Source organism: Lynx rufus, unplaced genomic scaffold (genome assembly GCF_022079265.1).
Source record: "Lynx rufus isolate CCGP_SWC_20201006 ecotype Redwood Valley unplaced genomic scaffold, mLynRuf1.p SCAF_4, whole genome shotgun sequence".
Classification (NCBI taxonomy): Eukaryota; Metazoa; Chordata; class Mammalia; order Carnivora; family Felidae; genus Lynx; species Lynx rufus.
The window spans coordinates 104,882,937-104,909,863 of record NW_025814856.1 but is presented as its reverse complement, the minus strand read 5'-3'; the positions used below and the strand labels follow the sequence as shown (position 1 = coordinate 104,909,863).

The following is a 26,927-nucleotide window of genomic DNA, read 5'->3' as shown; positions in this document are numbered from 1 at the left end:
TGAACATATTATAGTCATATACCTTTTAGATATTAACATTTCTTAAAATATCTGAAAAGAATGTAATCTTGCCCCCTAAAAAGGCAAAGGTATATTTCTTTAAAAACAAACATCACAGAGACAAACATCGTCAAAGGTTAGATCCATTATTAGTGCTATGATCCTCATTCAGTATAAAACATAAATAAAGAACAATTCAATAACATCTAAAATTAAAAAGGAAAAAGTAGTACATTTTAAGAAATCTTCATATCACAGAAACTCAAATAGCATGGTTAGAAGAATGAAGATTATAGCACTGAAGTCTCAAAGAATATCATGTAAACTATAAAATAAACACAATATCAAATCATCCTAAAGGGCTGTCATCATTTAGCCTACAACAAATACATTTATCAAAGTCAAGTTTCATCTAACCAGGGAGCTGAAATGCAAATTATGCTAAGAATATATAGGGTTAACAGTACAGACGCTAGAGCCTGACAGCCTGAATCTGAATATCAGCTCCACTACTTTCTAGTCTATGCAACTTCTGGGAATTTACTTAAGTCCTCTATATCATGGTTTCCTCTTCAATTCAATGGAGATAATAATACTCCTTAGCTCATAGGATGAGCATTAAATGATTAAATATGTATGGTACCTGGTACATAAGTGTTTTATTACAGTTGTTGTTGTTGGCATATGCAGAACATTTACAATTCCCTAACCATTTAGCCAACCCCTATATTCGCAATGATCTCATTTAATCCTCCAACAACCTAAGGGGTAAGCACTATTGATTATTGCTATTTTACAGGTAAGGAAACTAAGGCACAAGAAAGATAAGGGCAGCGCTAACTCACAGAAACAGGTTTCAAACTCAACTGAGTAGCTATAAATCCTCAAACTAATCATACATAATACTGTCTCCCAATATAAGAGATAATAAAATTTAATAAAATTTAGGCTTTTTACATAAATCTAGTGGGCTTCTTTTAAAAATATCCAATGTTTAAAAATATCGAGGGGCACCTGGGTGGCTAAGTCAATTAACTGTCTGACTTCAGCTCAGGTCATGATCTCGTGGTTTGGGAGTTCGAGCCCTACATCGGGCTCTTGCACTGACAGTGTGGAGCCTGCTTGGAATTCTCTGCCTCCCTCTCTCTGCCCTTGTCCTGCTATCTCTCTCTCTCTCTCAAAATAAATAAACTTAAAAAAAAAATTAAAAGAAAATATTGAGTTGAAGAGGGAATAAAATGGGATGTTTTCACATTTCAAGACCCCTTTTAGTATATCTAATTAGAAGTTCCTCTGCTAAAAAAAAATATCCAATCACACTTGGGACCATTACAATAGGTATTAGGACTACTTGCAATGTGATCTTACAGTAGGAAAGAAGCAACTCAGCCCTGAATACAGCATTGCCAAGTGGGAATTTATGGCCAAGGAAAAGGGTGGGGGTTAGTGGGTGGAAAATTACTAAGGGAAACATCAAAGATAAGGGAAACATCTGGCTAAACCAACCCAAGAAGACTGTTGCTGAAGATAGCCCAGGTGATCAGACATTACCTGGGGGAAAGTGGAAGGTGAGGAACCAGAGCAGATATCTAGGATGATCAGATATCAAGGGCAGGGGATTCTAGCTGAGGTGAGGTGACTTAGCAGGATAAACAATCTAACACCTATAAGAGCTAGAAAAAGAACAAAGGCCAAAGCCAATAGAAGGAAGTAAATAATAAAGATTAGAGAAGAAATAAATGAAATAGAGACCAAAAGAACATAACAGATAAATGAAACCAGAAGCTGTTTCTTTGAAAAGATCAACTTCATCACAGAAACAAGGGGATTATAAGAGAATATTATGAAAAATTATATGCCAACAAATTCAATAACCTAGAAGAAATGGATAAGTTCCTAGAAACATAATCTTCCAAAACTGAATCAGGAAGAAATAAAAAATTTGAACAAATCGATTACTAGCAATGAAATTGAATCACTAATAAAAAAAACAAAAACAAAAACAAAAACAAAACTCCCAACAAGCTAAAGTACAGGACCAGATAGCTTCACAGGTGAATTCTAACAAACATTTAAAGAAGAGGTAATTACTCTTCTCAAACTATTCCAAAAATATAGAGGAGGAAGAAAAACTTCCAAATTCATTCTATGAGGCCAGTATTAATACCAAAACCAGAAAAAGACAACAAGAACAAAAAACTATAGGCCAGTATCTGTGATGATATAAAAATCATCAACTAAATATTAGCAAACAGAATTCAACAATACATTTAAAAAAATCAATCATCAGGATAAAGTGGGATTAATTTCAGGAATAAAAGGATGGTTCAATATTTTCAAATCAATGTGATACATCACATGAACAAGAAAAAAGAATAAAAAACATGAGCATCGCAAAGATGCAGAAAAGGCATTTGACAAGGTACAACACATATCCATGACAAAAACCCTCAATAAAGCAGGTTTAGAGGAAACATATCTCAGTATAATAAAAGCCATGATATGAAAAACTCAGAGCCAACATCATACTAAGTGGTGAAAACCTGACAGCTTTTCCTCTAAGATCAGGAACAGAACAAGAATGTCTACTCTTGCCACTTCTTCAACATAGTACTGGAAGTTCTACTCACAGTAATCAAACAACAACAACAAAAGAAATAAAAAGCATCCAAATTGGTAAGGAAAAAGTAAAACTTTCACTTTTTGCAGAAAGACTCAACCAAAAAACTACTAGAACTGACAAATGATTTCAGTAAACTCGTAAGATACAAAATTAATACGCAAAAATCAGTTGAATTTCTTTACACTAATAATGAAGTAGCAGAAAGATAAATTAAGAAATAATCCCATTTACAATTGCACCTCGGAATTGTAAATAATAGGAATATCTAGGATATAAAATAATAATAAAATAATAAAGTCCCTAGGAATAAACTTAACCAAGGAGGTATATAAAACATCCATGATCCACGAAACAATCAATGTGACTCATCACATCAATAAAAGAAAGGACAAGAACCACATGATCCTTTCAAATGCAGAGAAAGCATTTGACCAAATACAGCACCCTTTCTTGATAAAAACCCTTAAGAAAGTAGGGATAGAAGGATCAGGCCTCGAGATCATAAAAGCCATATACGAAAGACCCAACGCTAACATCATCCTCAATGGGGAAAACTGAGAGCTTTCCCCCTAAGGTCAGGAACAAGACAGGGATGTCCACTCTCACCACTGTTACTCAACACAGTATTGGAAGTCTTAGCCTCAACAATCAGACAACACGAAGAAATAAAAAGCATCCAAATGAGCCAGCAGGAGGTCAAACTTGAACTCTTTGCAGATGACAGGATACTCTATATGGAAAACCCAAAAGATTCCACCAAAAAACTGCTAGAACTGACTCATGAATTCAGCAAAGTTGCAGGATATAAAATCAACGCGCAGAAATCGCGTGCATTCCTATACAACAACAATGAAGCGACAAAGAGAAATCAAGAAATCGATCCCATTTACAGTTGCACAAAAACCATAAAATACCTAGGAATAAATATAACCAAACACGTGAAAAATCTATACACTTAAAACTATAGAAAGCTTATGAAAGAAACTGAAGGAGACACAAAAAAATGGAAAAAGATTCCATGCTCCTGGATAGGAAGAACAAATATTGTTAAAATGTCGATACTATACAAAGCACTCTACCTATTCAATGTAATCCCTATCAAAATAACACCAGCATTCTTCACAGAGCTAGAACAAACAATTCTAAAATGTGTATGAAACCAGAAAAGACCCTGAATAGCCAAAGCGATCTTGAAAAAGAAAACCCAAGCTGGAGGCATCACAATCCCGGACTTCAAGCTATACTACAAAGCTGCAATCATCAAGACAGTCTGGTACTGGCACAAGAACAGACACTCAGATCAATGGAACAGAATAGAGAACCCTGAAATGGACCCACAAACGTATGGCCAACTAATCTTTGACAAAGCAGGAAAGAATATCCAATGGGATAAAGACAGTCTCTTCAGCAAGTGGTGCTGGGAAAACGACATCAACATGCAGAAGAATGAACCTGGACCACTTTCTTACACTATACACAAAAATAAACTCAAAAATGGATGAAAGACCTCAATGTAAGAGAGGAAGCCATCAAAATCCTTGAGGAGAAAGCAGGCAAAAACCTCTTTGATCTTGGCCACAGCAACTTCTTACTCAACACATCTCCAGAGGCAAGGGAAACAGAAGCAAAAATGAACTATTGGGACCTCATCAAAATAAAAAGCTTCTGCAAAGTGAAGGAAACAATCAGCAAAACTAAAAGGCAACCAACGGAATGGGAGAAGATATTTGCAAATGACCTATCAGATAAAGGGTTTGTATCCAAAATCTATAAAGAACTTATCAAACTCAACACCCAAAAAACAAATAATCCAGTGAAAAATGGGCAAAAGACATGAATACACATTTTTCCAAAGAAGACATCCAGAAGGCCAACAGACACATGAAAAAATGCTCAACATCACTCATCATCAGGGAAATGCAAATCAAAACCACAAAGAGATACCACCTCATACTAGTCAGAATGGCTAAAATAAACAACTCAGGCAACAAGAGATGCTGGTGAGGATGCAGAGAAAAGGGATCTCTTTTGCACTGCTGGTGGGAGTGCAAACTGGTGCAGTCGCTTTGGAAGACAGTATGGAGGTTCCTCAAAAAATTAAAAATAGGACTACCCTACGGCCCAGCAATTACACTACTAGGTATTTATCCAAGGATACAGGTATTCTGTTTTGAAGGGGCACATGCACCCCAATGTTTATAGGAGCACTATCAACTAAGCCAATGTATGGAAGGAGCCCAAATGTCCATCAATGGATGAATGGATAAAGAAGTTTTATATATATATATACATATATATATATATATATGTGTGTGTGTGTGTGTGTGTATACGTATATATACATGTATATGTATGTGTGTGTGTGTATATATATACATACACACACATACACATATACACACACACAATGGCATATTATTCAACAATCAAAAAGAATGAAATCTTGCCATTTGCAACTACATGGGTAGAACTAGAGGGTACTATGCTAAGCGAAATTAGTCAGAGAAAGACAACTATCATATGACTTCACTTATATGAGGACTTTAAGATCCAGAACAGATGAACACAAGGGAAGGGAAGCAAAAATAATATAAAACCAGGGAGGGGGACAAAACATCAGAGACTCTTAAATATGGAGAACAAACAGAAGGTTACTGGAGGGGTTGTGGGAGGGGGAATGAGCTAAATGGGTAAGGAGCATTAAGGAGTCTACCCCTGAAATCAATGATGCAGTATATGCTATAATAACTTGGATGTAAATGAAAAAAAAAATTTTAAATAAAAAACAATTTTTAAAAATGAATGAAAAGTAATTAATGGAAAAAAAATCCATGAAAGAAATTGAAGATGACACAAATGAAAAGATATTCCATGCCCATGAATTGGAAGAACCAACATTATTTAAATGTTCAGAAAGCAATCTACCCAAAACAATCTACAGATTTAATGCAATCACTATCAAAATACCAACATTTGTCACAGGACTAGAACAAACAATCCTAAAATTTGTATGGAACCACAAAAGACCCTGAAGAGCCAAAGCAATCCTGAGACAGAAAAACAAAGCTGGGAGTACCACAATTCCAGATTACAAATTATACCACAAAGCTGTAATCATAACAATATAGTACTGGCACAAAAACAGACACATTGATCGATGGAACAGAATAGAGAACAGATATAAACCCAAGCATAACTGGATAGTTAAACCACAACAAAAAGAGATGAGAATATACAATGGAGAAAAGATAGGCTTTTCAACAAATGGTGCTGGGAAAAACTGGAGAGCTACACATAAAACAAAACTGAAAACTAGACCATTTTCTTACACTATGCACAAAAATAAACTTAATATGGATTAAAGAGCTAAATATGAGACCTGAAACCATAAAACTCCTAGATGAAAACATTGGGAGTAGTTTCTTTTACATCAGCCTTAGCAACATTTTTCTAGGTATGTCTCCTCAGGCAAGAGAAACAAAAGCAAAATTTAACTACTTGGGACTGCACCAAAAAAAAAAAAAAAAAAAAAAAAAAAAGGGCTTTTCTACAGTAAAGGAAACTATCAACAAAAGCATAAGGCAACCTATGGATAGGAGAAGATATTTGCAAATAATACATCTGATAAGGGGTTAATATCTAAACTATATAAAGAACTTATAAAAGTTAACACACCAAAAAAATCCAATCAAAAAATGGGCACAAGACATCAACAGACATTTCTCCAAAGAATACGTCCACGTGACTGACAGACACATGAAAAGATGTTCAACATCACTCATCATCAGCAAAATGCTAATGAAAACTACAATGAGGGGCGCCTGGGTGGCTCAGTCAGTTAAGCATCCGACTTTGGCTTGGGTCATGATCTCGCGGTTAGTGAGTTCAAGCCCCATGTCGGGCTCTGTGCTTACAGCTCAGAGTCTGGATCTTGCTTTGAATTCTGTGTGTGTGTCTCTCTCTCTGCCCGTCCCCCATTCATGCTCTGTCTCTCTGTGTCTCTCAAAAATGAATGAATGTTAAAAAAAAATAATTAAAAAAAAACTACAATGAGGTGTCACCTCACACCTGTCAGAACGGCTAAAATCAAAAACAAAGGAAACAAGTGTTACAAGAATGTAGAAGAAAAGGAATCCTCTTGCCCTGTTGGTGGGAATGCAAACTGGTGCAGCCACTCCGGAAACAATATGGAGGTTCCTCAAAAAATTAAAAACAGTATTACCATATTATCCAATAATTCCACCACTGAGTATTTACCCAAAGAAAACAAAAACATGAATTCAAAGATATAGCCTCCCCTATATTTACGGCAGCATCATTTGCAATAGACAAGATGTGGAAGCAAGTCAAGTACTGACAAATGAATGGATAAAGAAGAGATGGTGTGTATGTGTGTGTACATACACTGGATTAGTACTCTCTAAAAAAGAATGAGATCTTGACATTTGGAACAAACTGGATGGAGCCAGAGGATACTGTGCTAAGTGAAATAAATTAGTCAGAGAAAGACAAGTAGAGTACGATTTCATTGATACATGGAGTTTAAGAAACAAAACAAATGATCAGACAAAGAAAAGAGGGCAAATAAAAAAGCAGATTCTTAAATATAGAGAACAAATTGGTGGCTGCCAGAGGGGAGGTGGGTGGAGGGATAAATGAAAGAGATAAAGAGGATTAACAGTATACTTACTGTGATGAACACTGAGTAATTTATAGAATTGTTAAATCATTATATTACACAGCTGAAACTAATATAATAACACTATATGCTAATTATACTTCAATAAAAAAATTAAACAAAAAAAACCACAACAGGATTAAAACAGCATTAAAATTAAGAGATCTTGGAGGCCAGAAATTCAGGACAATACCTGAAATTGAGTGAAAAGGTGAGATTAACTGAGAGGTAAAAATTATTTGTATGAGAAAAACATTACAAAAATAAAAACTAACGTTAAAGATTAAAAAATAAAAGTGACTTAGCAGAGTTCTTGCTAAACCTGTGTTTTACAAAGAAGTACACAGATGAGCCTAGGAGGAGGTTCAGGAGACTGACTAAAGCTTGGATCAGAAAAAGAATCTTTGTTGCCTTTAGGAAAAAAATTTAAAAAAAATCTGTAACAAGAAATATGTATAATGGTAATATTAAGATGAAAAGAGCAGGACAGGAAAGTAAATAGGCTATGAGGAACTGGTAGGGAAATGTTGGCAGAGGTTGCCTAAGGCTGAAGGTGGAAACTAGGTTTGACAGTAAACAGGCATAGAAGTTTTTGAGGTGATGGAAATATTGTAAAACTGGATTTTAGTGATAGCAAATCACTTAACAAATGTAGTAAAAGGCATTATTATGCTCTACACTTATAATGGCTGATTTTGCAGTTCGAACACTGGATCTCAATATATTTATTTTTTAAAAAGAAAAGAAGTATTTGCTATTTATCAATGAAAGATGAAGTTGTGAATTAAATTACTTTCCCCTCCTATTTAGGTAAATGAGACACCACAACATGAAAACAGCTTTCACTCTATTTTTTTTTTTTTTTTTTTTTTTGGAGACTGAAGAAAACATAATTACATTCTACATACAGAGTAGCCTAGAGAGAAATGTTACTGACAGAATGTGTTTCCATGGAGGGCTTGTGAGAGAATGTAAACAAATAAGCAGTATGGACTTGGGGACTTGGAATATCATATAATTTTTGATTATCGGAGCTAGTGTGCTAGACCTCAGATATGATATAGCCGAAATTCTTCTCCTAAAATAAGAAAACAGAGATCCACAGATTAACTGACTTGCCTATCAACATCCCTATATATCAATATATATCAGAATAATACAAATTAAAACCACAGTGGGATTCCTTCACATACCTATTAGAAACAGCTGATATCAAATAAAAATTAACATATAATTCATATGAAATTCTACAAGAGGAAAAGAAAAAGTAACATAAGTTTGAAAAATAGAAAAGTAGGTGCCTTTGGAAAGAATGACTGACTGGAAAACAGCACAATTTTTGGAAGGGATGAAAATGTTCCAGATCGTACTAGAAATGGGGGGTTATAGGAGTACCTGCTTTTGTTAAAAGTCATCAATTTATTCACTTAACATTTATGCATTCCATTGTATGTAACAGACCATACACATACAGACACACACACACACACACACACACACACACACACACACACACGAACTTAGTAAATTCACATATCGTAGTTGTTTGGGTTAGCAATTATGTAATGTCTTCCTATATATTCTAAACTCAAGTAAACAGAGAACTAACGGACATGACACTTTTAAATAAATTTTAATATGGACACAATATTTCCATAAAACTGTTTAAGCTTGTTTAATCATTTCATTATTACTTCAGAATTCACAATTTTAGGGACATTAAATTGTTGTTTGTCTATGTAGTTGACATAGTCTAGATTTTAAAACACTGAAACAAAACATGTATGATTAAGTTTCTATTTAGGTAGAGCCACTTTTTTACTTTTAATTTTCTGTTGTCTACATTCAAATGCAAAAAATATCTACTTTTAAAAATATATCATAAAGGATAATATATTTTAAAACTTTAAATAATTGCAATATATATGCTCCCTTTTTTTCCTACTTATCTTTGATAATAAAGGAAAGAAAAACATCTTTGTTAATCAATAATCAGACTGAATTCTTTATACATTCTAGCATTATTCATGTATTAACTATTTGCATTCTTATAGAGTTTTATGTGTAGTATTAAGCTTATCCAATTAAGTAGCTTTTTAAAAGTTAACACAATTAAACCACCATGTTTTCAAGAATAATAAATTAAGCTTTCATTACTAAAGATGATCTCATAAAGCAATACCTTTGTAAAAGATATCAAAAGTTAAAATCAACTGTGTACTAAATAAAATGGAGATTTATTAGTATTTCTCAAAAGAAAGATGTAATTATGTTAAACACTCCAGAAAGTGACAGAAATAGGTGTTCTAATTTTACTGAATTTTAATCTTGCTTCAGTATTAGATATTATTCACTAATCATATCAGAATTTCCTTCAAAAGCAACTGTTTCTATAATCGTTACTAAAATTATATATAAAAATAAAAGAACAGTTAAATATCTAAGAAAATAAAGGTTCAAAGAGTTCATAATTATGTTCCTTGTTTACATTTAATTCCTAAAGCTTCATCAGTTTGGATTTAGAATGCCAGACTTTTCTTCTCTTTTGATGTGAACCCTGTTAAAGGAGTTAGGCAGCATTATTTCTTCAAGCCAAGAGTACAGGAAGTCCATATGTCTTCTGAGAAACCTTTGCATGCTGCTCTTTGTCTTTTATATTAAATCTAACATAACAATTAATCAGATTTAATATCCTGGCAATGATTCCATAATACAACTTCCTATGAAGTGTGTCAGCCACTAACCATCATGGTTGGTGAGGGTGGGGGTTGGTGTTCAGTAACTTGGAGCGAGAACATAAAGGTTTATGAGGGTAAGTGAAACAGAGACTATGCCTTCAAGATGGTTATACTTTCAAGAGTGAAAAGCCAAGTTAAATATATACCAGAGAGAGTAACAGCCAAACTTGAAGAAAGCGGTATAACACAAAGGCTGTCAGGGTGACACGAGAGGATACATTTTACCACATATAACTGAAAGAAATATTAAAATCCAAGTTTTAGAAATAGTCCTTTAGAATACAGTAATTCAATGGTACTAACCACTGACTCAGGAATACAAGACAAAACAAGTAAAACAAAAACCTAAAACTTATCCTTGTAATTGCTGATAGAGGCAAAGAATAAAAACAGAAGTTTGTACAGAAATGTCTTTGTACAGGAATGTCTGTTTTTAATACATTTGAAATTTTTTAGAAGACACAAATCATTTTAAAACTTGTAGTTGTTTCTAAGTTTTAATTCATAAGTATCCAAATAATATATATTTACACCATCACTTACAATCATGAAACTCCTACATGAGTATGCAAATTTTATCATTAAGAATGATTATGTGATAAATTGCACAAGAAATAATAAACTAACAAGTATGTAATCAAAATAAAATAATACATGCTATTTGTTTTAAGAAATCTATCAGCTGTAATCTCAACTGTTCTTAAAAAATAACACCAGGTTTCATTTTTTTAAGTAATTTAAAACAATCCATTTTCAGCAAACCGATGTCCTATGAATATAGTAACTGAAGTTGTAACTAATCTTAGCTTTACTCTCCAGTCTAATAAAATCTCTACGAGAAAACACCTTCTCAACTATGACACAGGCAATCTAATAAGCCTCCATCTGTGTTAGAACAAAACAGGTAATTTAAAAACATCTAAGTAATCAAAGACTAATATTTGAAATACAAATCTGATAAATATAAATTCTTGCTGGTGTTCCAACAGCTTATGATACAATTAAATTTAGTTTTGGGGGGAACACTCAGAATCCAGATGTTTAAAATGGGAACTAAATAAAAGTGCTAATAATGTTGTTAAGAGACCAAACAGACATCCTCATCTCATAACTAAAATGGTTAAATATCTATGTAATTTGCCATATACTCAAGGAGAATATAGTAATAAGCGTTTAATAGTGTGGACATAGCTATAAAAGTGAAATAGCTTCATAGATCATTTCCTACACTCAATGTGTCTGAGTAATAGCAACAATACAAGATAAAATTAAAGATGCTATTCAAGGCGACAATGGATTCTAGGGTTCTTAGTTTTAGAAACCTTTTTCCTCTCTCCTATCTCCCATTAAGTAATAAAATGTGTCATACTGAGTTTGCACAGTTAAAGTAAAATTTGAGGTCTAAAAGTTTGGTCTTATTCTTAATTTGATAGTGTAATGAAGACTTAGAAGAAAGGCCCACCTATATCTAAAAATCTATCTTTTGCAAGTCAAATATGATCAAGAAGAGGGATCACTTCATTTCTCTTATTACACTGATGCATCAACTAACTAATCTCAAGTCTGTAGTTCCTAATTCCTTCCCTAATACACAGAAACAAATAATCCCCTATTCTTTAATGCCATAAAAGCAATCCTCCTTTATTAAGGCTTTTAAATATTTTCACCAAATACTTCTATTTAATGATGAATTTGTTCTAGGAATAAATTGTAACAGTATACATTTTTTTAATTAATTCAGCAAAGAATAATCAGTCATTAGTTATTATGAAGTAGTCATTCATTTACCAAGCATTTACTGAGTATTAAATGTGCCAGAAATGTGGAAACAAAAACAAATACTAGATCACTGCATGGGCCATAACTACCTAGAACAAAGAACATCCATTACAAAGAGATAAATGCCTAAAAAGACTTCACAATTTCAAAACAGAATTTCATTTTGGTCTTTAGCCCTCAGTAGCATAAAAAAAAATACATTTTAATTGGAAACTTCCCACATAATTTTTAATTAAATGTTAAAAGCAAATGGCAAAAAGGAAGCAGTATTTTTAAAAAATTTGTAAGATACTATAAACCATCCTTCTCTTTAAGACTTTGATCATTTTCAGATTCTTCATGTCTAGTGCAAATAGTTCAGTCTAATTATTTTAGAGAACATGTTTCAACAAATTCAAGTTTTCTGTCCCCCATATTCTAGAAATAATTAGATACAAAAACAGGACGTGCACATTTTCTGAAAAGCAAAAAATAAGCATGTATTATTACCGCAACATATTTACCAACTGGAACCCTTATTTCAGAGCCCACATATATGTATCCTTTGTATTACTAAATAATACCACTACCCTACTATTTTATACGGAAAAAATATGATCACTCAGTAGTTATTTATATAAGTCCCTAATGGAAAAGAGTATAATTTTGATCATGTACAATAGAGGGAAAAAACTGAGACACAGAAATGGTAAATTACTTGTCAAAGACCTGAGAAAAACTTAGAGGCAAACTGAAAGTAACAGTTGGAAACTAATATTACAGTTAACTGATTAACTGAACTCAATTTCCAATGATATTAAAAAATTCCACATGTAAATTCACATATACACATATACAATAACTGAAAAAGCAAGAAAATAATTAGGAAAGAATTTTTTATATAGCCTGAATTACATAGAGAAGTGTGGTTTCAAAATCAAAGCTGCTAAACAGCAGGTTCTAGTGAGTCATATACATTAGTTCAAAGGAACTTGAGAAAATATATTCAGCAAAAGACTATTAATTAAATTACCACCCAAGAAGTTTAATTTTATAAGAGAACCTAACAGACATAATAAGTTTAATGTATCTCTGACTAAGCACTGAAATATATCTTTGGGAAAAATAAAGTTTCATTTAAAATGTCTTAAAATTAAAGTTAAAAAATAGCACGTGTACACAATATTTAAGATGCAACTTAATCATAAAAGTGTGAACCTTTGTGGGAATGATTTGCAAACAATAATGGTGCCAATTACAAAATAAAAGAGATGTTAAGGGAAATGGCAGATAATAGCTTATACGATTATCTTTTTAAAAAACACATGAAATTCTACATAAAATAAAATTCTTCTTTAACTCAAGAGCAACAGTGCTTAAATTGAATATGTATTTCTTTTTTACAGAGGAGTCACATTATAACCATAAAACATTTTATGGCACTGCTTTATATCCAGCTTATTTTGTCCTCAAAAACATTACTATATAATATTTATAAAACATTTAATTCCCTCTTCATTACCTCTTTAAAACCTTTGCAGAAAATCTGTGATGTTATCTTCTTAACAAGGCAAAATCAAGGAAGAAGACTTTGTATATTCATTATTTCTAGAGTAACAAAAATATCTTTACCTTCCAGGAGACTTTCCACCAAATCCCAGACTCTGGCAAGTTATAATAATGCAATTAGGAAAGGAAATTTTACAGGAGAAACTAATTAAATAAGTGATAGGAAAGCCTAATACTATTTTAAAAATTTCAGCTATAAATGAAGGAAGATGGTGCCTACTTTTTTTTATGACAACTATGATATGATGTGTTGGACTTGCTCTTGCTATAAAGTGGTTTTTAAACTAAAAATTGAACATATAGCCTAGGTTCTTTCAAACACATGACCAAGCAAATAAAATAGAAACCTGTAAAAATGTATAGGTCCTACAGCAAAAATGTCATGAATCAACTATCTCGAAAAAAATAAATAAGAGGGTTGATATTGACATAGGTTCAAATAATTAAAAACAGAATAACCAGCTCTCTATGTTTTAAACTATTGTTTCAAATTGATTATATCCCACAATACAACCCTCAACCCCAAGAGGATTTCCTCTAGACTGAATTTTTATTCATTATATAAGACTGTTTTATGGGATTTTTTTCCTTTTATTTATTTTTACAGTTTTATGCACTCCATCATGTTATGCTTATGCTTGGGATTTCTTTATTCACATAAATCAGAAAATTATATTGTGGTCTGAATTATTCATGTGTATCTTCTGATACAGTAACTACTCTACCCTAAATTTAAATGAGTTTCATCTTCAGGAGAGTGCTCATGACATCTTATATGTACTACTTCAAAAATTACTGACCAAATATGATAGACCTTCTTAACTTTGTTGAAGCACTTTGCATTTCTTCACTGGAATTTTTATTTTCTCCTTATCTTCTTTAATGATAGAATAAAAAAAAAAAACTCATAAAATTTAAAACTGCATGTTTTTGAAGAATGAAAACAAACAGAAATTTGATTTTTAATGACAAATGACATCATTTTGGAAGCAAATATTTAAAATCATTTAATAGGACTAATATATGTTTCAACACCTTTTTCTTTTTGAAACACTTAATTTCTATGCCCTCAGTTAATTTCATACTGTTTTATCAAAAAACAATTTTTAAAAGAAATCAGAAAGGGTTCCCATAACATACCAAAAGACTCTTTGTTACTGTACTTTGAAAGAATGATACCTCTTTTAAATGAGGTTTCCTTTCGTGCCACCTACTCCTCCATCTCACCTAGGGTTTTAAATAAATTTCTTCATCCCAACAAAAGAAACAAAAGGTTAAAATTAACAATCTCTGCACCCTCAGGAATAGCCACTGTGCAACATCAGCTGAGATTCCTGATTAGCATTATGTCTGATACAAAAAAAAAGGACCAAATCAAAACAAAGAAACAAAGAAGAAAACAAAACAAAAAACAAAATCTACCTAGGCCATCTTTTCACTTTTCTTTATTTCATAAGAGAGAAGCATTTAACACATTCATTTTGATAAATGGTAAGGAAGTGCTAATGAAGCTCTTGTCAATAAACAAGTGTTGGTCTTAACATTATTACTAATAAATTTCAACTTTTATAATATGTAACAACTTAGTAATTTTGCTATTTTATGAGATAAAGTAATAATCTTAGTATTAAGTGTTTAAATCAAATTGTTTTTGTGGCCTCTATATACAGAGCACTGTGTCAAGTGCTCTTGTCAAGAGAAAATTGTTTCTTGTGTTCAAAATCCAGATTTTGAACTCTTAATTACATCTCAATCCAGAAAATAACCATGTGTGGCAGGTTAGTAAGAGAATGAAATGTTTCTGAAATACAGTTTCCACTAAATAAGATTTTAAGAAAGCCCTATACTGTGATTTTTCCCCCATTATATCTGTGATGAGAAAATGATGAAGATGGAACCTTAATGCCCTGAAGACAAAGTCTCAACATCCCATTTACCTGACAAGATTTTCATTGTCTCCAGTTCCCTTGCAAGTTGCACATTCAGTTCGCAAATCTTCAGCCTTAGGCTTCTTTTGTAACACAGACTGCCTTTGCCTTCTCTCTCTAGGAATTCTTTCCTGCCATACAAGAGAAAATAAAACAAAACAAAACATAAAACAAAATCTGGATATGAGTAAAAAAGAAATAATTTAAGCAAGAAAGTTTTTCAAAGTTTAGACTGTGTAAAAAATGCTTAACTTATTCCAACCTCATGTTTTTCTTCCTCAGGAATGAAGCTTCGCTTTCGTCCTCTGGTTCTCTAAGAAAAAAAAGATGCCACAGAAATATCTAATGTTTAATTAATAATAATAAAAAAATACTCTCTGTTAAATGTTACTGCTTAAGTTAAGGACTTGGAAAATTAGTATTTCTAATTAATACTGTATTCCTCTAGCAATATTTTGTTAACAATTTATCTATGAGAGATAAAAACATAACAAATTAAATGTACAAGTTCTTTACTTTTAAATTACACAAATTTCTGATAGGAAAAATAAGTTCTCCAAAATCAGAATGATTTTTTTCAACACTTTATACATGTCACACAATTATGATTTATCTAGAGCATTTCAATTTTCGTAACTTATACGCTTCTATAGCTGAAATGCTATACCTGGACTCCTCCTACTTCTAGTATTCTCATGTGTATACATACATGTTTGTATAATATAAAGAATTTCTAACTGTCATAAAAAAAGTGGAAGTAAAAGATCTCAGATGTCCCCAAATCCGAGGTGAAATAAAACATGGTATAAATTACTTACTTTAAACGAATTTAGTTGAAAGTTTACATCAATTATTTCACAACATATTTACTATTACAAAGATGACCTCTACATGTTCAAAAATAATATATGGGGTGCGTGGGTGGCTCAGTCGGTTAAGTGTCTGACTTTGGCTCAGGTCATGATCTCAAAGGTCATGAGTTCAAGCCCATTATCGGGCTCTGTGCTGCCAGCTCAGAGCCTGGAGCCTGCTTCAGATTCTGTCTGTCTCTCTGCTCCTTCCCTGCTCACACTCTCTCAAAAATAAACATTAAAAATTTTTTTAATAAAAAAAGTAATATAAATACAATGGTATTTGTGGCCAATATGCTAAAAATCTTTATCCACATAGGACAGCCTCCTGTAGATGTGTAATCCCCATGTTCAGACCACAGCTCTTTAGAGAGACTAAAAGAGAATGGAGGCACCATTCCCACAAATTATTTTGCCTGACTGTTGATATCAAGGAACATTCCCAAATTAGAACAGGTACCAATAATTCTAAACAGAAATGATGTCCAATACATTGATGTCTTCCTAAATTTACTCTCATTTCAATTCTTCATAATACTGAGTCCACTGTCATTTAATAACATTGCCAATTGCATACTGTTTAATCTACCCCTAGATAACCAAGCGTTGACTAAATTAGTCATTCAAAGGAAGTAAATTTATAAACTATATGTACTGCTAATCAGGATGTTCTAATTACATTATGGAATAAGTTAGAAAAAGACTATATCCAGGAAAAGGCTTTAAATGCAGGCCCTACACATTAAGGAGGGCACTTGCTGCCATGAACACTGGGTGTTATATGTAAGTGATGAATCATTAAGTTCTATTCTGAATTCTATTCTGAAACTAGTATTAGGCTATATGTTAACCAACTTGGATTTAAATAAAATTTAAAAAAAAAAAGAAAAAGGAAAACACACACAAAAATAAAGATATTTTCTCCACACATACACACAAAAAAAGAAAAAAATCTTTGAAGTTACTGACTGAATTTACTGCCAGAGTCAATGAATTATTCACCTTTGTAACTCTGGTACACAGGAAGCAAAGTATCTGGTACTAAGTAAGCACTAAATAAACAGTGGTTGAATAATGCATGGATAAAAAAATTTAAGATAGATAAAATAATTAAGAGTAGGACCTACATATATTCATTCTTACTTCCAAAAAAACAGTACTGAGCCTTGCTCCTCAAAATATCAGTCATGGCCCATAAATGCTGGCATTCCCTGGGAGCTTGCCAGAAATGTAGAAGCTCATGTTCACTTCGACATACTGAATTAGAGTCTGCCCTTTAACAAGATCCGCAAGCAAATTATACACACATTAAAGTTTGAGAACATCAGTATGAAGAGTCCTTAATACTGACACTTATCCAGGTTTCACCTATAACCTTGAAGCTAGCTCTTTACATATTCATCTTTCCTTTCTGTGACATTCCTGTTCTTTATGCTTTAATTTCTGTCCTCTGACACAATTCATCACAAAACTGGTAAAAGCCTTGTCCTATTCATCTTTCTTGACTTAATTAAAAATAATACAACATGTACTACATTAAAGCTCAATAAATTTGTTTTAATCAAATAAGTGGGTAGATTGAAACTCATAATTATACTAGATAATACAAATGATAAAACAACTGACAAAAAGGATAAATTACTGTTCCCTTCTCTACTGATGTATTTTTAATTTGCATAATTTATGCAATAAGGTCATTTCAATAAGATGATCCAAATAACCAATATCAAAGGGGAAATATCGAAATTACTCATTTGAGTCCCATAACATCTAGGAATCCCCAAAAGGCCTTCACACATTCCCCTATTTTTCTTCATTCAACCCATCTTTAGGTAATGAAGTAGCAATTCAGTTTCTTTCTTTATCTAGTAGTAAACTGCTACCAGTAATTGGGGTTCTTTTTTGCATAGAAGTCAACTACTACCAGGTTTTTAAATTATCTAACCATTGAATTAATTTTTGAAATATATATGCGAATGTCCTAAGTTCATGTTTGCAATTCTTTTGAAGATACACAATAATTTAACATTTCTGATTAATACTTTAAATCCTTAAACCTCTCATATGATTACATCAATTGCAAGTTTTTCATACCCACACTGTAATTAATATCATAAGGCATAAAGCCAAGAGGTGATACCATCACACAATGGCGTAGTTGTATTTCTCAATAAATTTCTTATTTAACCATGTATATGTCTTTTGAAAGTGCTATTTTTTTCAAGTTTATTTAATTGTTTTGAGAGAGAGAGAGAGAGAGCATCAGAGAGAGGGAGAGACAGAATCCCAAGCAGGCTCTGCACTTCCAGCACAGCGCCCGATGCAGGGCTGGATCCCACGAACCATGAGATCACGACCTAAGCAGGAATCAAGAGTCAGATTCCACCCAGGCTATTTTTTTAAAGTGCTATTTTTTAAAATGTTTATTTACTTTTTTCTGACGGGGGGGCGGAGAAAGAAAGAGAGAGGGAGTGCGCACATGCACACGTGTGCATAAGTGGGGGGTGGGCATGTAGAGAGAGAAGGAAACACAGAATCCAAAGCAGGATCCATGTTCCAAGCTGTTAGCACAGAGCCAGACGAGGGGCTAGAACTCAGGAACAATGAGATCATGACCTGAGTTGAAGTCAAATGCTTAATGGACTGAGACACCCAGGCACTGCAAAGTGCTATTTTTAAAATGAATATATTTATAATTACCCAAAAGAGTCATTTTAAATTAAGTATACTTATTACCAAATGGTAATCTTTGATGTATTTCTGTGGTAATTTTAAATAACAAAACACAAGTAACATAAACAATTTCCAGCCAGAAAAAAAAAGAGGTGTTATAAACAAGATGAAATTATAGCATCTTAGAGCTCTGAAAAAGCAGTCCAAAGAAGTGACTTGATGATTACACAGCTGATAACTGACAGAGGCAAACTTCAAACTCAGGTAGCTCAACTCTTAATTCAGTAATTTTTCTTGCATGGCAATCCAAGGTTAATAGTATAATCCCAAGTAGAAATGAGTAAAATTATTACAAGAAAGCAAATCTCTTATTTCCACTTGAATACTTAAATAAATTATAACAGTGTGATGCCTAAAGGAAAAATTCTTGTATTTTGAAACAAGTAGAAACTTCCTTCCAATGAAGAGGAGACTTCAATACCTTAAAATGACACTATAATCTACCCAACTTGGCATTCTATACAGTACAATGACTAATAGAATCCAGTACCAAAGTAAAGTACAGAAATCTTCTTTTTTTGGCATTTATCACACCAGTAATATTAAAAAAAAATTAATCCAAACACAGTTTTTTGCAATACCAAGTCCTCCAACTAGGGAAATACTGGAAATGGTTTTTTGCCCCCTAGGCTTTTTTTTTTAATATTTATTTATTTTGAGGGAGATAACGCATGCATGTACACGTGGGATAGGAGCAGATAGAGAGGGAAAGAGTTTTCTTTTCCTAGTTTTAATGAAGTGGCAGCCACTGTAATAATGACAATTCATAACTGCCTACAATCGCAACAGATAAGATATCTTAAACATGGTGTCCCTGAAAGACTCAGAAAATGTAAGGGTAAGAGTTAAAAAGGGAGAAATGATGCAAAAAGGAATAACAAAAACATGTTTAACTCATGCAACAAATTTCAATTATCCAAAAGCTTGCTCTATCTTAGATATATAGAAATATTCATAACTGGGTGGTCATTTCATGATATATATACATTGAGGCTGATGTTATTTTAGAAGCATAATAATAATAATAATAATAATAATAATGCAGGGTGAAAACAGCATGTGGAAGAAGGAAGAATTTTATTTAAAAAGTATATGCTTTAGAACTTAACACAGATACATTATCTAGAATTCCCAATGATAGAGGGTTCAATTGCAAATATTTTTCTTTGAACCTCACTCCAAATCTTGACATATTTCTGGTTTTTTTCTGTGTTGTTATTTTGTAAGAATTTTATTATTGCCTAGGGAACAATGACAATCTGAGTTGCATAGATCACATCTACCTAGCTCTTTATCTGCCTCTGGTACATTTTTTCTTTTTTTTTTTTTTTAATGTTTATTAATTTTGAGAGAGAGAGAGAGAAAGAGAGCGAGCGAGCATAAGCAGGGGAGGAGCAGAGGGAGAGGGAGACACAGAATCTGAAACAGGCTCCAGGCTCTGAGCTGTCAGCACAGAGCCTTACACGGGGCTCAAACTCACAAACCGTGAGATCATGACCTGAGCTGAAGCTGGACGCTCAACTGACTCAGCCACCCAGGCGCCCCAGTACATTGAAAACAGAAGGTGATAAACTACCCACAAAGAGAGTGTGCCATGGTATTACAGACAATGTATCTAAGTTAAAAAGGAATAAAGTATTTTTACCTACCAAGCATCATTTTAATAGTTTATTCATCCGAAAAATGTAATTAAATGTTTCAGTAATTTCACTAACATTTGGACTAGAAAACATGCAACGAATTTTAATTAATTCTTTAGCACTGGGGTTATTTTAATTTACAATGAAGCTAGATTCATGATGATTTTCACAAGGTTAGAATGATTCATTTGACAAATGAACTAAATTTCAAACTAACAGTACCTCAACATCTTTGATATCACTAAGATGGGTTTCACATATTCATTTGTGTGTTTTCTCTAAATTTAACATGTATCTTTTTTTCACAATTAATAAACTAGCTCTATGTGGTTAGAAGAAACATAAGGAATGCCTCCCTGTGTAATTTCTACATAAAAAGAGAAAATGGTTATTCGTGAACAAAATTCTAAATTCAATGTTAATTAGGACAATCAGGTCAAACCTTGAAAATCTGTTAAGCTAAAATTCGGATTTATGCTGAGGAATCAATGCCAGCAACTGTGTGGCAGTTGTACAAAATCGTTCAATATAATTTTTTTAATTTTTCAAAATAAATTTATGTAACATAAAATTCCTTAAAAAGTAAGTATATGTTTTCCAGTCATAAAACAATATATTGGAAACAATTACTTAGTAAAGCGCATATGATATTCAAAATAAAATAAAAACTATACACGTATCAACAAGCACCATCTGTTTCTACTGGCTACTGGCACATAACAGATGGAATGGTGACCACCAAAAGTGAGTTTTCCCCCTTCTTGTCAGTTGGCTATGGAGTTTATTTTTATCTAATTTAATTTTAACGGGGTTAGGAAAATATGTAGAATGAAACTATGACTGATTTTTCTTAACACTATAAATTAAAATAACCACACGCCTAATTAAAAGTAGAAAAAAAATTATACATTGTACAAATTAATAAATAAGGATCTATAAAATCCTTCTCATGAATGGTGGTATATTCAAAATAAGTAAACTCCTGAAGCTCTGACTATTCTTTGTTGTTATTCTACATTCCAGGAAGTAAATAAAAATTACACATTTCCAACAGGCAAAAAAAAAAGCACAGCATGAGTCTTTGGGCTCTGAATAGATTATCTGAGCTAAGGATACCCATAGTAGATCCCTTCCAAGTAAGCCAAAGTGAGTTACATACAGTCCAGTTCACCACAAAAATTTCTGCCAGGGTTTTTTCTAAGGATCTTTAACAAACAGAGGCTATACAATCTGTTTAGTACTTCAGAGGTCACTTTAAGTCTAATAAGAGACTCAATCTCTGATATCTAAAGCCTCAAAACATAACCCTTTATTTCCAGAACTGTAATAATTTAATTTAAAAAGTATAAAGATGACAAGTAAGTTAAGACACAATGCACAGTAATCTTTAGTCATTTCAATAGGGCTGAGTCCACATGTTTCTGTTTCCACTTAAATTAGCATCAAGAATTACACATACACACACACACACACACAGATATAAACACACAAAAAAACATATTCTGTTTTTTCAAATTCTTAGGATATAGGTTCTAACGTTGTTAAATAGGCTACTATTTTGCATGTGTAAAATTAGTTTAAAAACAAATGTAATGAAAGAACACTCTAGGATATTTGATTATCTCTCGAATGAAGAATGCCACTTGAAACAGGCTATTGACTTCAGACTTTAAGTTAGATGGAAAACAGTTTAACCAGGTGCTTAAGTTTTTTTTTTTTTTTTTCAAAATAATGATCTAAAACAAAAGGTGCCCCCTGAAAAACAATATGCTTTTAGTCAAAGTTGCTAAAAAGTACTTGGACTTTTTAATGCATTTATTTTCCAAAAAAGGAGAGCTATAAAACAAAATAAAATGTATGAGATAGGAAAAAAGATGAGACAACTTCAAAGAGAGTAGAAAATGATGCATGTGTGTAAAAGACTATGAGAAGATAGGTCCCAATAAGTCCTTTGGCACTTGTATAAAAAGATGAAAAGTCACTAGATAATATAAAGTATAGAGAAAATGAAAAGAAAATCTGAATGCTTTCAAGTTACATTAAAGTTATAAGAAAATACGCCAAAAAAGTACAAACATCAATTTTAAACTAACTTCAAAAGGGACACAGGTAAGCTAATTTATATTTTCTTCAAAAGCAATTACCTTGCCTAAAAGCAAATGAAAAGTTTCCACATAAAAAAATAATGCAGAGAAAATGTCTACATAACAAGGTACTTACACAAAAGTAGCCCAGGCAGCCTTTGAGTAATTACATAGTTTCACCAATGAAATACAATTAATATATAAGGAGAAATGGACTAATTCCCTTCTAACCAATAAAGGACTAGAAAAAAACAGACTCTTCCAAAGTACACTAGCTTCAGGTGCATAGCTATTTTGAAAGATGGAAAAAACTCATTTGTGAAATACTCTGTAAGTACCCGGTGTGAACCAAACCCTGTAGAAGTAGATAATAGACCTAAAGTGGTTGCCAGGACAGCTCCTATTCTCTTGGGATTTCAGGTCCACTAGTCTACAGATCTTGCTCAGATCTTTCAAAATCTCAACTATAATCAAAATTGTTTCTGAATTTAGAGTAAGTACTTTTTAATACAGTTAATATAAAACTCTACATTCACCTTAAAGATGGGTATAGAAAAAAAAAAAAAGATGGGTTAAAAAAATGCCTAACAACAAAAAATTCTCAAAAAAAAAAAAAATGTAACTGGCAACTCTCAGGCAGGAATGGAAAAGGAAAGGATTCATTCAGACTGGCAAAAGGATGAAAAATATCAAGGATGGTAGCAAAAGCATTACTAAAATGATTAAACATAGTATCCAACTAACATACTGGAATTTTAAGTGAAGGCAAGAGGTATGTGGGTAACTAGGACACTGTATAATTGTGACAAAAAAATGGCTATTGGACTAGGAATGTTAAAAAGGACCCATGACATAGTGAGGTCAAAGGAATTAGGATTTAATCATGATTATTTCACATACATCTTAAAATTAAAATCCAGTATTATTTCATATAATCCCATCTCTGTACCCATTTGGAAAACTCTTCACAAATATCCCTGATAGTCATATAGCTTCAATTATACCCAAGAACAAGGAAGCACGTTTTCATAGTAAGACAATTCTAATTGTTGTTGGTATCAGTTTTACTGTCTGAACTGATCCTAGCATTCAAGTAACAAAAGTTTAAATATTTAAAAATAAGTTGCCAGGGGCGCCTGGGTGGCGCAGTCGGTTAAGCGTCCGACTTCAGCCAGGTCACGATCTCGCGGTCCGTGAGTTCGAGCCCCGCGTCGGGCTCTGGGCTGATGGCTCAGAGCCTGGAGCCTGTTTCTGATTCTGTGTCTCCCTCTCTCTCTGCCCCTCCCCCGTTCATGCTCTGTCTCTCTCTGCCCCAAAAATAAATAAACGTTGAAAAAAAAAAAAAAGTTGCCAGATCTCTATTATATAAAGGGTCTCTGTCCATTTATTAAACTAATAACATAAAAACAAACTTAATTACAATTGTGATAAGGACAGCAAAAGAAAACAGTGCTATGGGAATAATCTTCACTTATTCCTCAGAGTATCCTTCTGGAATTTGACTATAATATCACATTGGATTTTGCTTTCTTAGCTCATATGAACTAAAATTAGGGATGAGGGCAATAATAGATTATTTAAAGCTGTAAAACAGATGTGTAATCTCAGTCATTTTTCATTTGCTTAAGAGTCCAACTAGAAACATCATTTTAGCCATGTTACATAGCACAGATAAAAGAGAGGGAAAAGGTGCTGCATCATTCTTTTCTTTTTAAAATATCATCAGTGTCATTAGTCAGCAAAGAATGCAAATCAAAACCATGAGATACCACTTCACGCCCACTAGGATGACTATATAAGGACACAAATAAATGTTGTTAAGTATGTTAAAAAAAAAAAAAAACTAGGATCCTCATACACTGCTGGTGAGAACAGAAAATAGTATGGCCAGTTTAAAAGCAGTTTCTCAAATGTTCAAATCAGAGTTATCCTAGGACCCAGCAATTCCACTCCTAGCAATACAACTAAGATAAGTGAAAACTCATGTTCACAACAAGGCCTGTATGTGAATATTCATAGCAGTATCATTTATAACAGCCAAAAAGTGAAAAACAAAACAAACCCACATATATCCATCAAGTAACAGATGAATAGATAAATTTAAAAATCCAGTATATCCATATAATTGAATATTACACAAAAATCGAAAGAAATGAAGTATCATACATACTATAACATGAATAAGTCCTAAAATATTATGGTAGGTGAAAAAAATGCCGTCATAAAACACCACATATTATTCCCTTTATAAGGAATGTCCAAAATAGGTAAATATACAGTGACAGAAAGTAGATTAGGAGTTGCCCAGGGCGTGTGGCTAGGAAAATGGAGAATAGAGTCACTGGTAATGGGTATAGGAATTTTGGTGGGAATGGGGGTGCGGGGAGGAGCAGAGCAATAAAAACGTTCTAAAATTAGGGGCGCCTGGGTGGCTCAGTCGGTTCAGTGTCTGACTTCAGCGCAGGTCATGATCTCACAGTTCACAAGTTCGAGCCCCGCTTTGGGTTCTGTGCTGACAGCTCAGAGCCTGGAGCCTGCTTTGGATTCTGTGTCTCCCTCTCTCTCTGCCCCTCCCCAGCTTGCTCTCTCTCTCTCTCTCTCTCTCTCTCTCTCAAAAATAAATATAAACATTAAAAAAAAAGTTCTAAAATTAATTGTGGTAATGGCTGGACAATTCCATGAATTTACCAAAAACCACTAAATTATACAACATTAAATGAATGAATTGTATGGTATGTGAATTATATCTCAATAAAAGTTATAAAAAAAATCAGCCATAAGTTGATCATTTTTAATTGTAGCAAACTTTAAAGAATAATGAACCAATTTTCCATTACTGCTTAAATGATTTTATATTTAACTTACATCTAAATAAAGCAAAAATGCCTTTCAAAATCATTTCAATATCCATCAATGTTGAAAAAACTAATTAATCACTACAAAATTCATCTACTGACTCTACATCATTTACTCCTTTTAAGTACTTATGTGATTTAGACTGGAATCACATGGATAACCCTGGTTAATCTTCCTATCTCCAGATCCATAACTAAATTTAATCATACCTGCAAAGTTCCTTTGCTATGTAAGGGAACATATTTACAAGGTCTGAGGATTAGGACGTGGACATTTTTGGAGGGCCATTATTCCACTTACCACACTAGAAATCAAATGTATACACAAACACATTTATTAAAGCTATCATCCTATAGATGGAGATGAGGCAATAACATGACTATTTGAAAAAAATACAACACTTAAAAAACAAAATTCTGAAGTAACAATCACACAAACTATATAGACAAGAAATAAAATACTACTTTGGTTTAAAATTCAGCAACATAAAGGTATAAGGGATTTCACTCCCTCCCTATGCTGTCAACAGATTACTCCTCTCCCACCAGACACAGGGGGCATATTCTCTGGAGAAAAAAAACTAAACAGACTCTGGACAATGGATTATCAGGCACAGAGAAGCGAACAGTGAGACAGCAAAACAGAAACCAGAAGGTTTAAATGGAATTCTGTTTCTGAACTGTGAGACCTTTAGCCCTTTTTTCCTTACCTGTCCAGGAGTCTGGCAGTTAAAATTATACCTACCAGTTAAGAGATAAGAGAATAGTTCTACTGAACTGATGTAGAAAACATCTACAGATACTGACATTTAAGGTGTTCTCAAAGAATACGTCCCCAGATCATAAAATCACAGCTATAGGGAAAACAGCTTAAACTTAATTACTATATATATATAATATATATATATATATATATATTATATATATATGGACATCAAAGGATCCCCAGGCATCTGAAAGCTTCAACATGAAAGAGACAAACACAAACAGAAATAAGGATCCCAGAGGAAACAAAGACAATGAAGGATACAAAAGAAAACTGAAAAGTAATTACAGTAAATATTCCTAAAGAGATAAAAGAAGTTTTTGCCATCATGAAGTAAGAACATCTGTTATTAAAAGAAAAAGGAACAGGGGCGCCTGGGTGGCGCAGTCGGTTAAGCGTCCGACTTCAGCCAGGTCACGATCTCGCGGTCCGTGAGTTCGAGCCCTGCATCAGGCTCTGGGCTGATAGCTCAGAGCCTGGAGCCTGTTTCCGATTCTGTGTCTCCCTCTCTCTCTGCCCCTCCCCCGTTCATGCTCTGTCTCTCTCTGTCCCAAAAATAAATAAACGTTGAAAAAAAAAATTAAAAAATAAAAAAAAAAAAAGAAAAAGGAACAATGAAGGTACATACACATCCCAAATCAGAAATTTAGTGAAACAGTTGGAATATAGAGTTGAGAAAATCTCCCAGAAATTTAAAAGAAAAA

At 33.0% G+C, this 26,927-nt stretch overlaps 1 protein-coding gene across 6 annotated transcripts in view; it reads right to left on the bottom strand.

Moving 5' to 3' along the window:
* PHF14 (PHD finger protein 14) overlaps nucleotides 1-26,927 on the bottom strand; it is a 210,591-nt gene that overhangs the window by 98,278 nt on the left and 85,386 nt on the right. For 5 of the 6 annotated variants that reach the window (XM_047095550.1, XM_047095552.1, XM_047095553.1 and 2 more), the window contains 2 exons: nucleotides 15,557-15,607; nucleotides 15,304-15,425 (listed from right to left, as the gene is read on the bottom strand). In XM_047095550.1, coding sequence (XP_046951506.1) covers nucleotides 15,304-15,425; nucleotides 15,557-15,607 — 173 coding nt within the window. Of the gene's footprint in view, nucleotides 1-13,252; nucleotides 13,462-15,303; nucleotides 15,426-15,556; nucleotides 15,608-26,927 lie in introns of those variants that run through there. The other variant, XM_047095555.1, reaches the window with a different exon arrangement.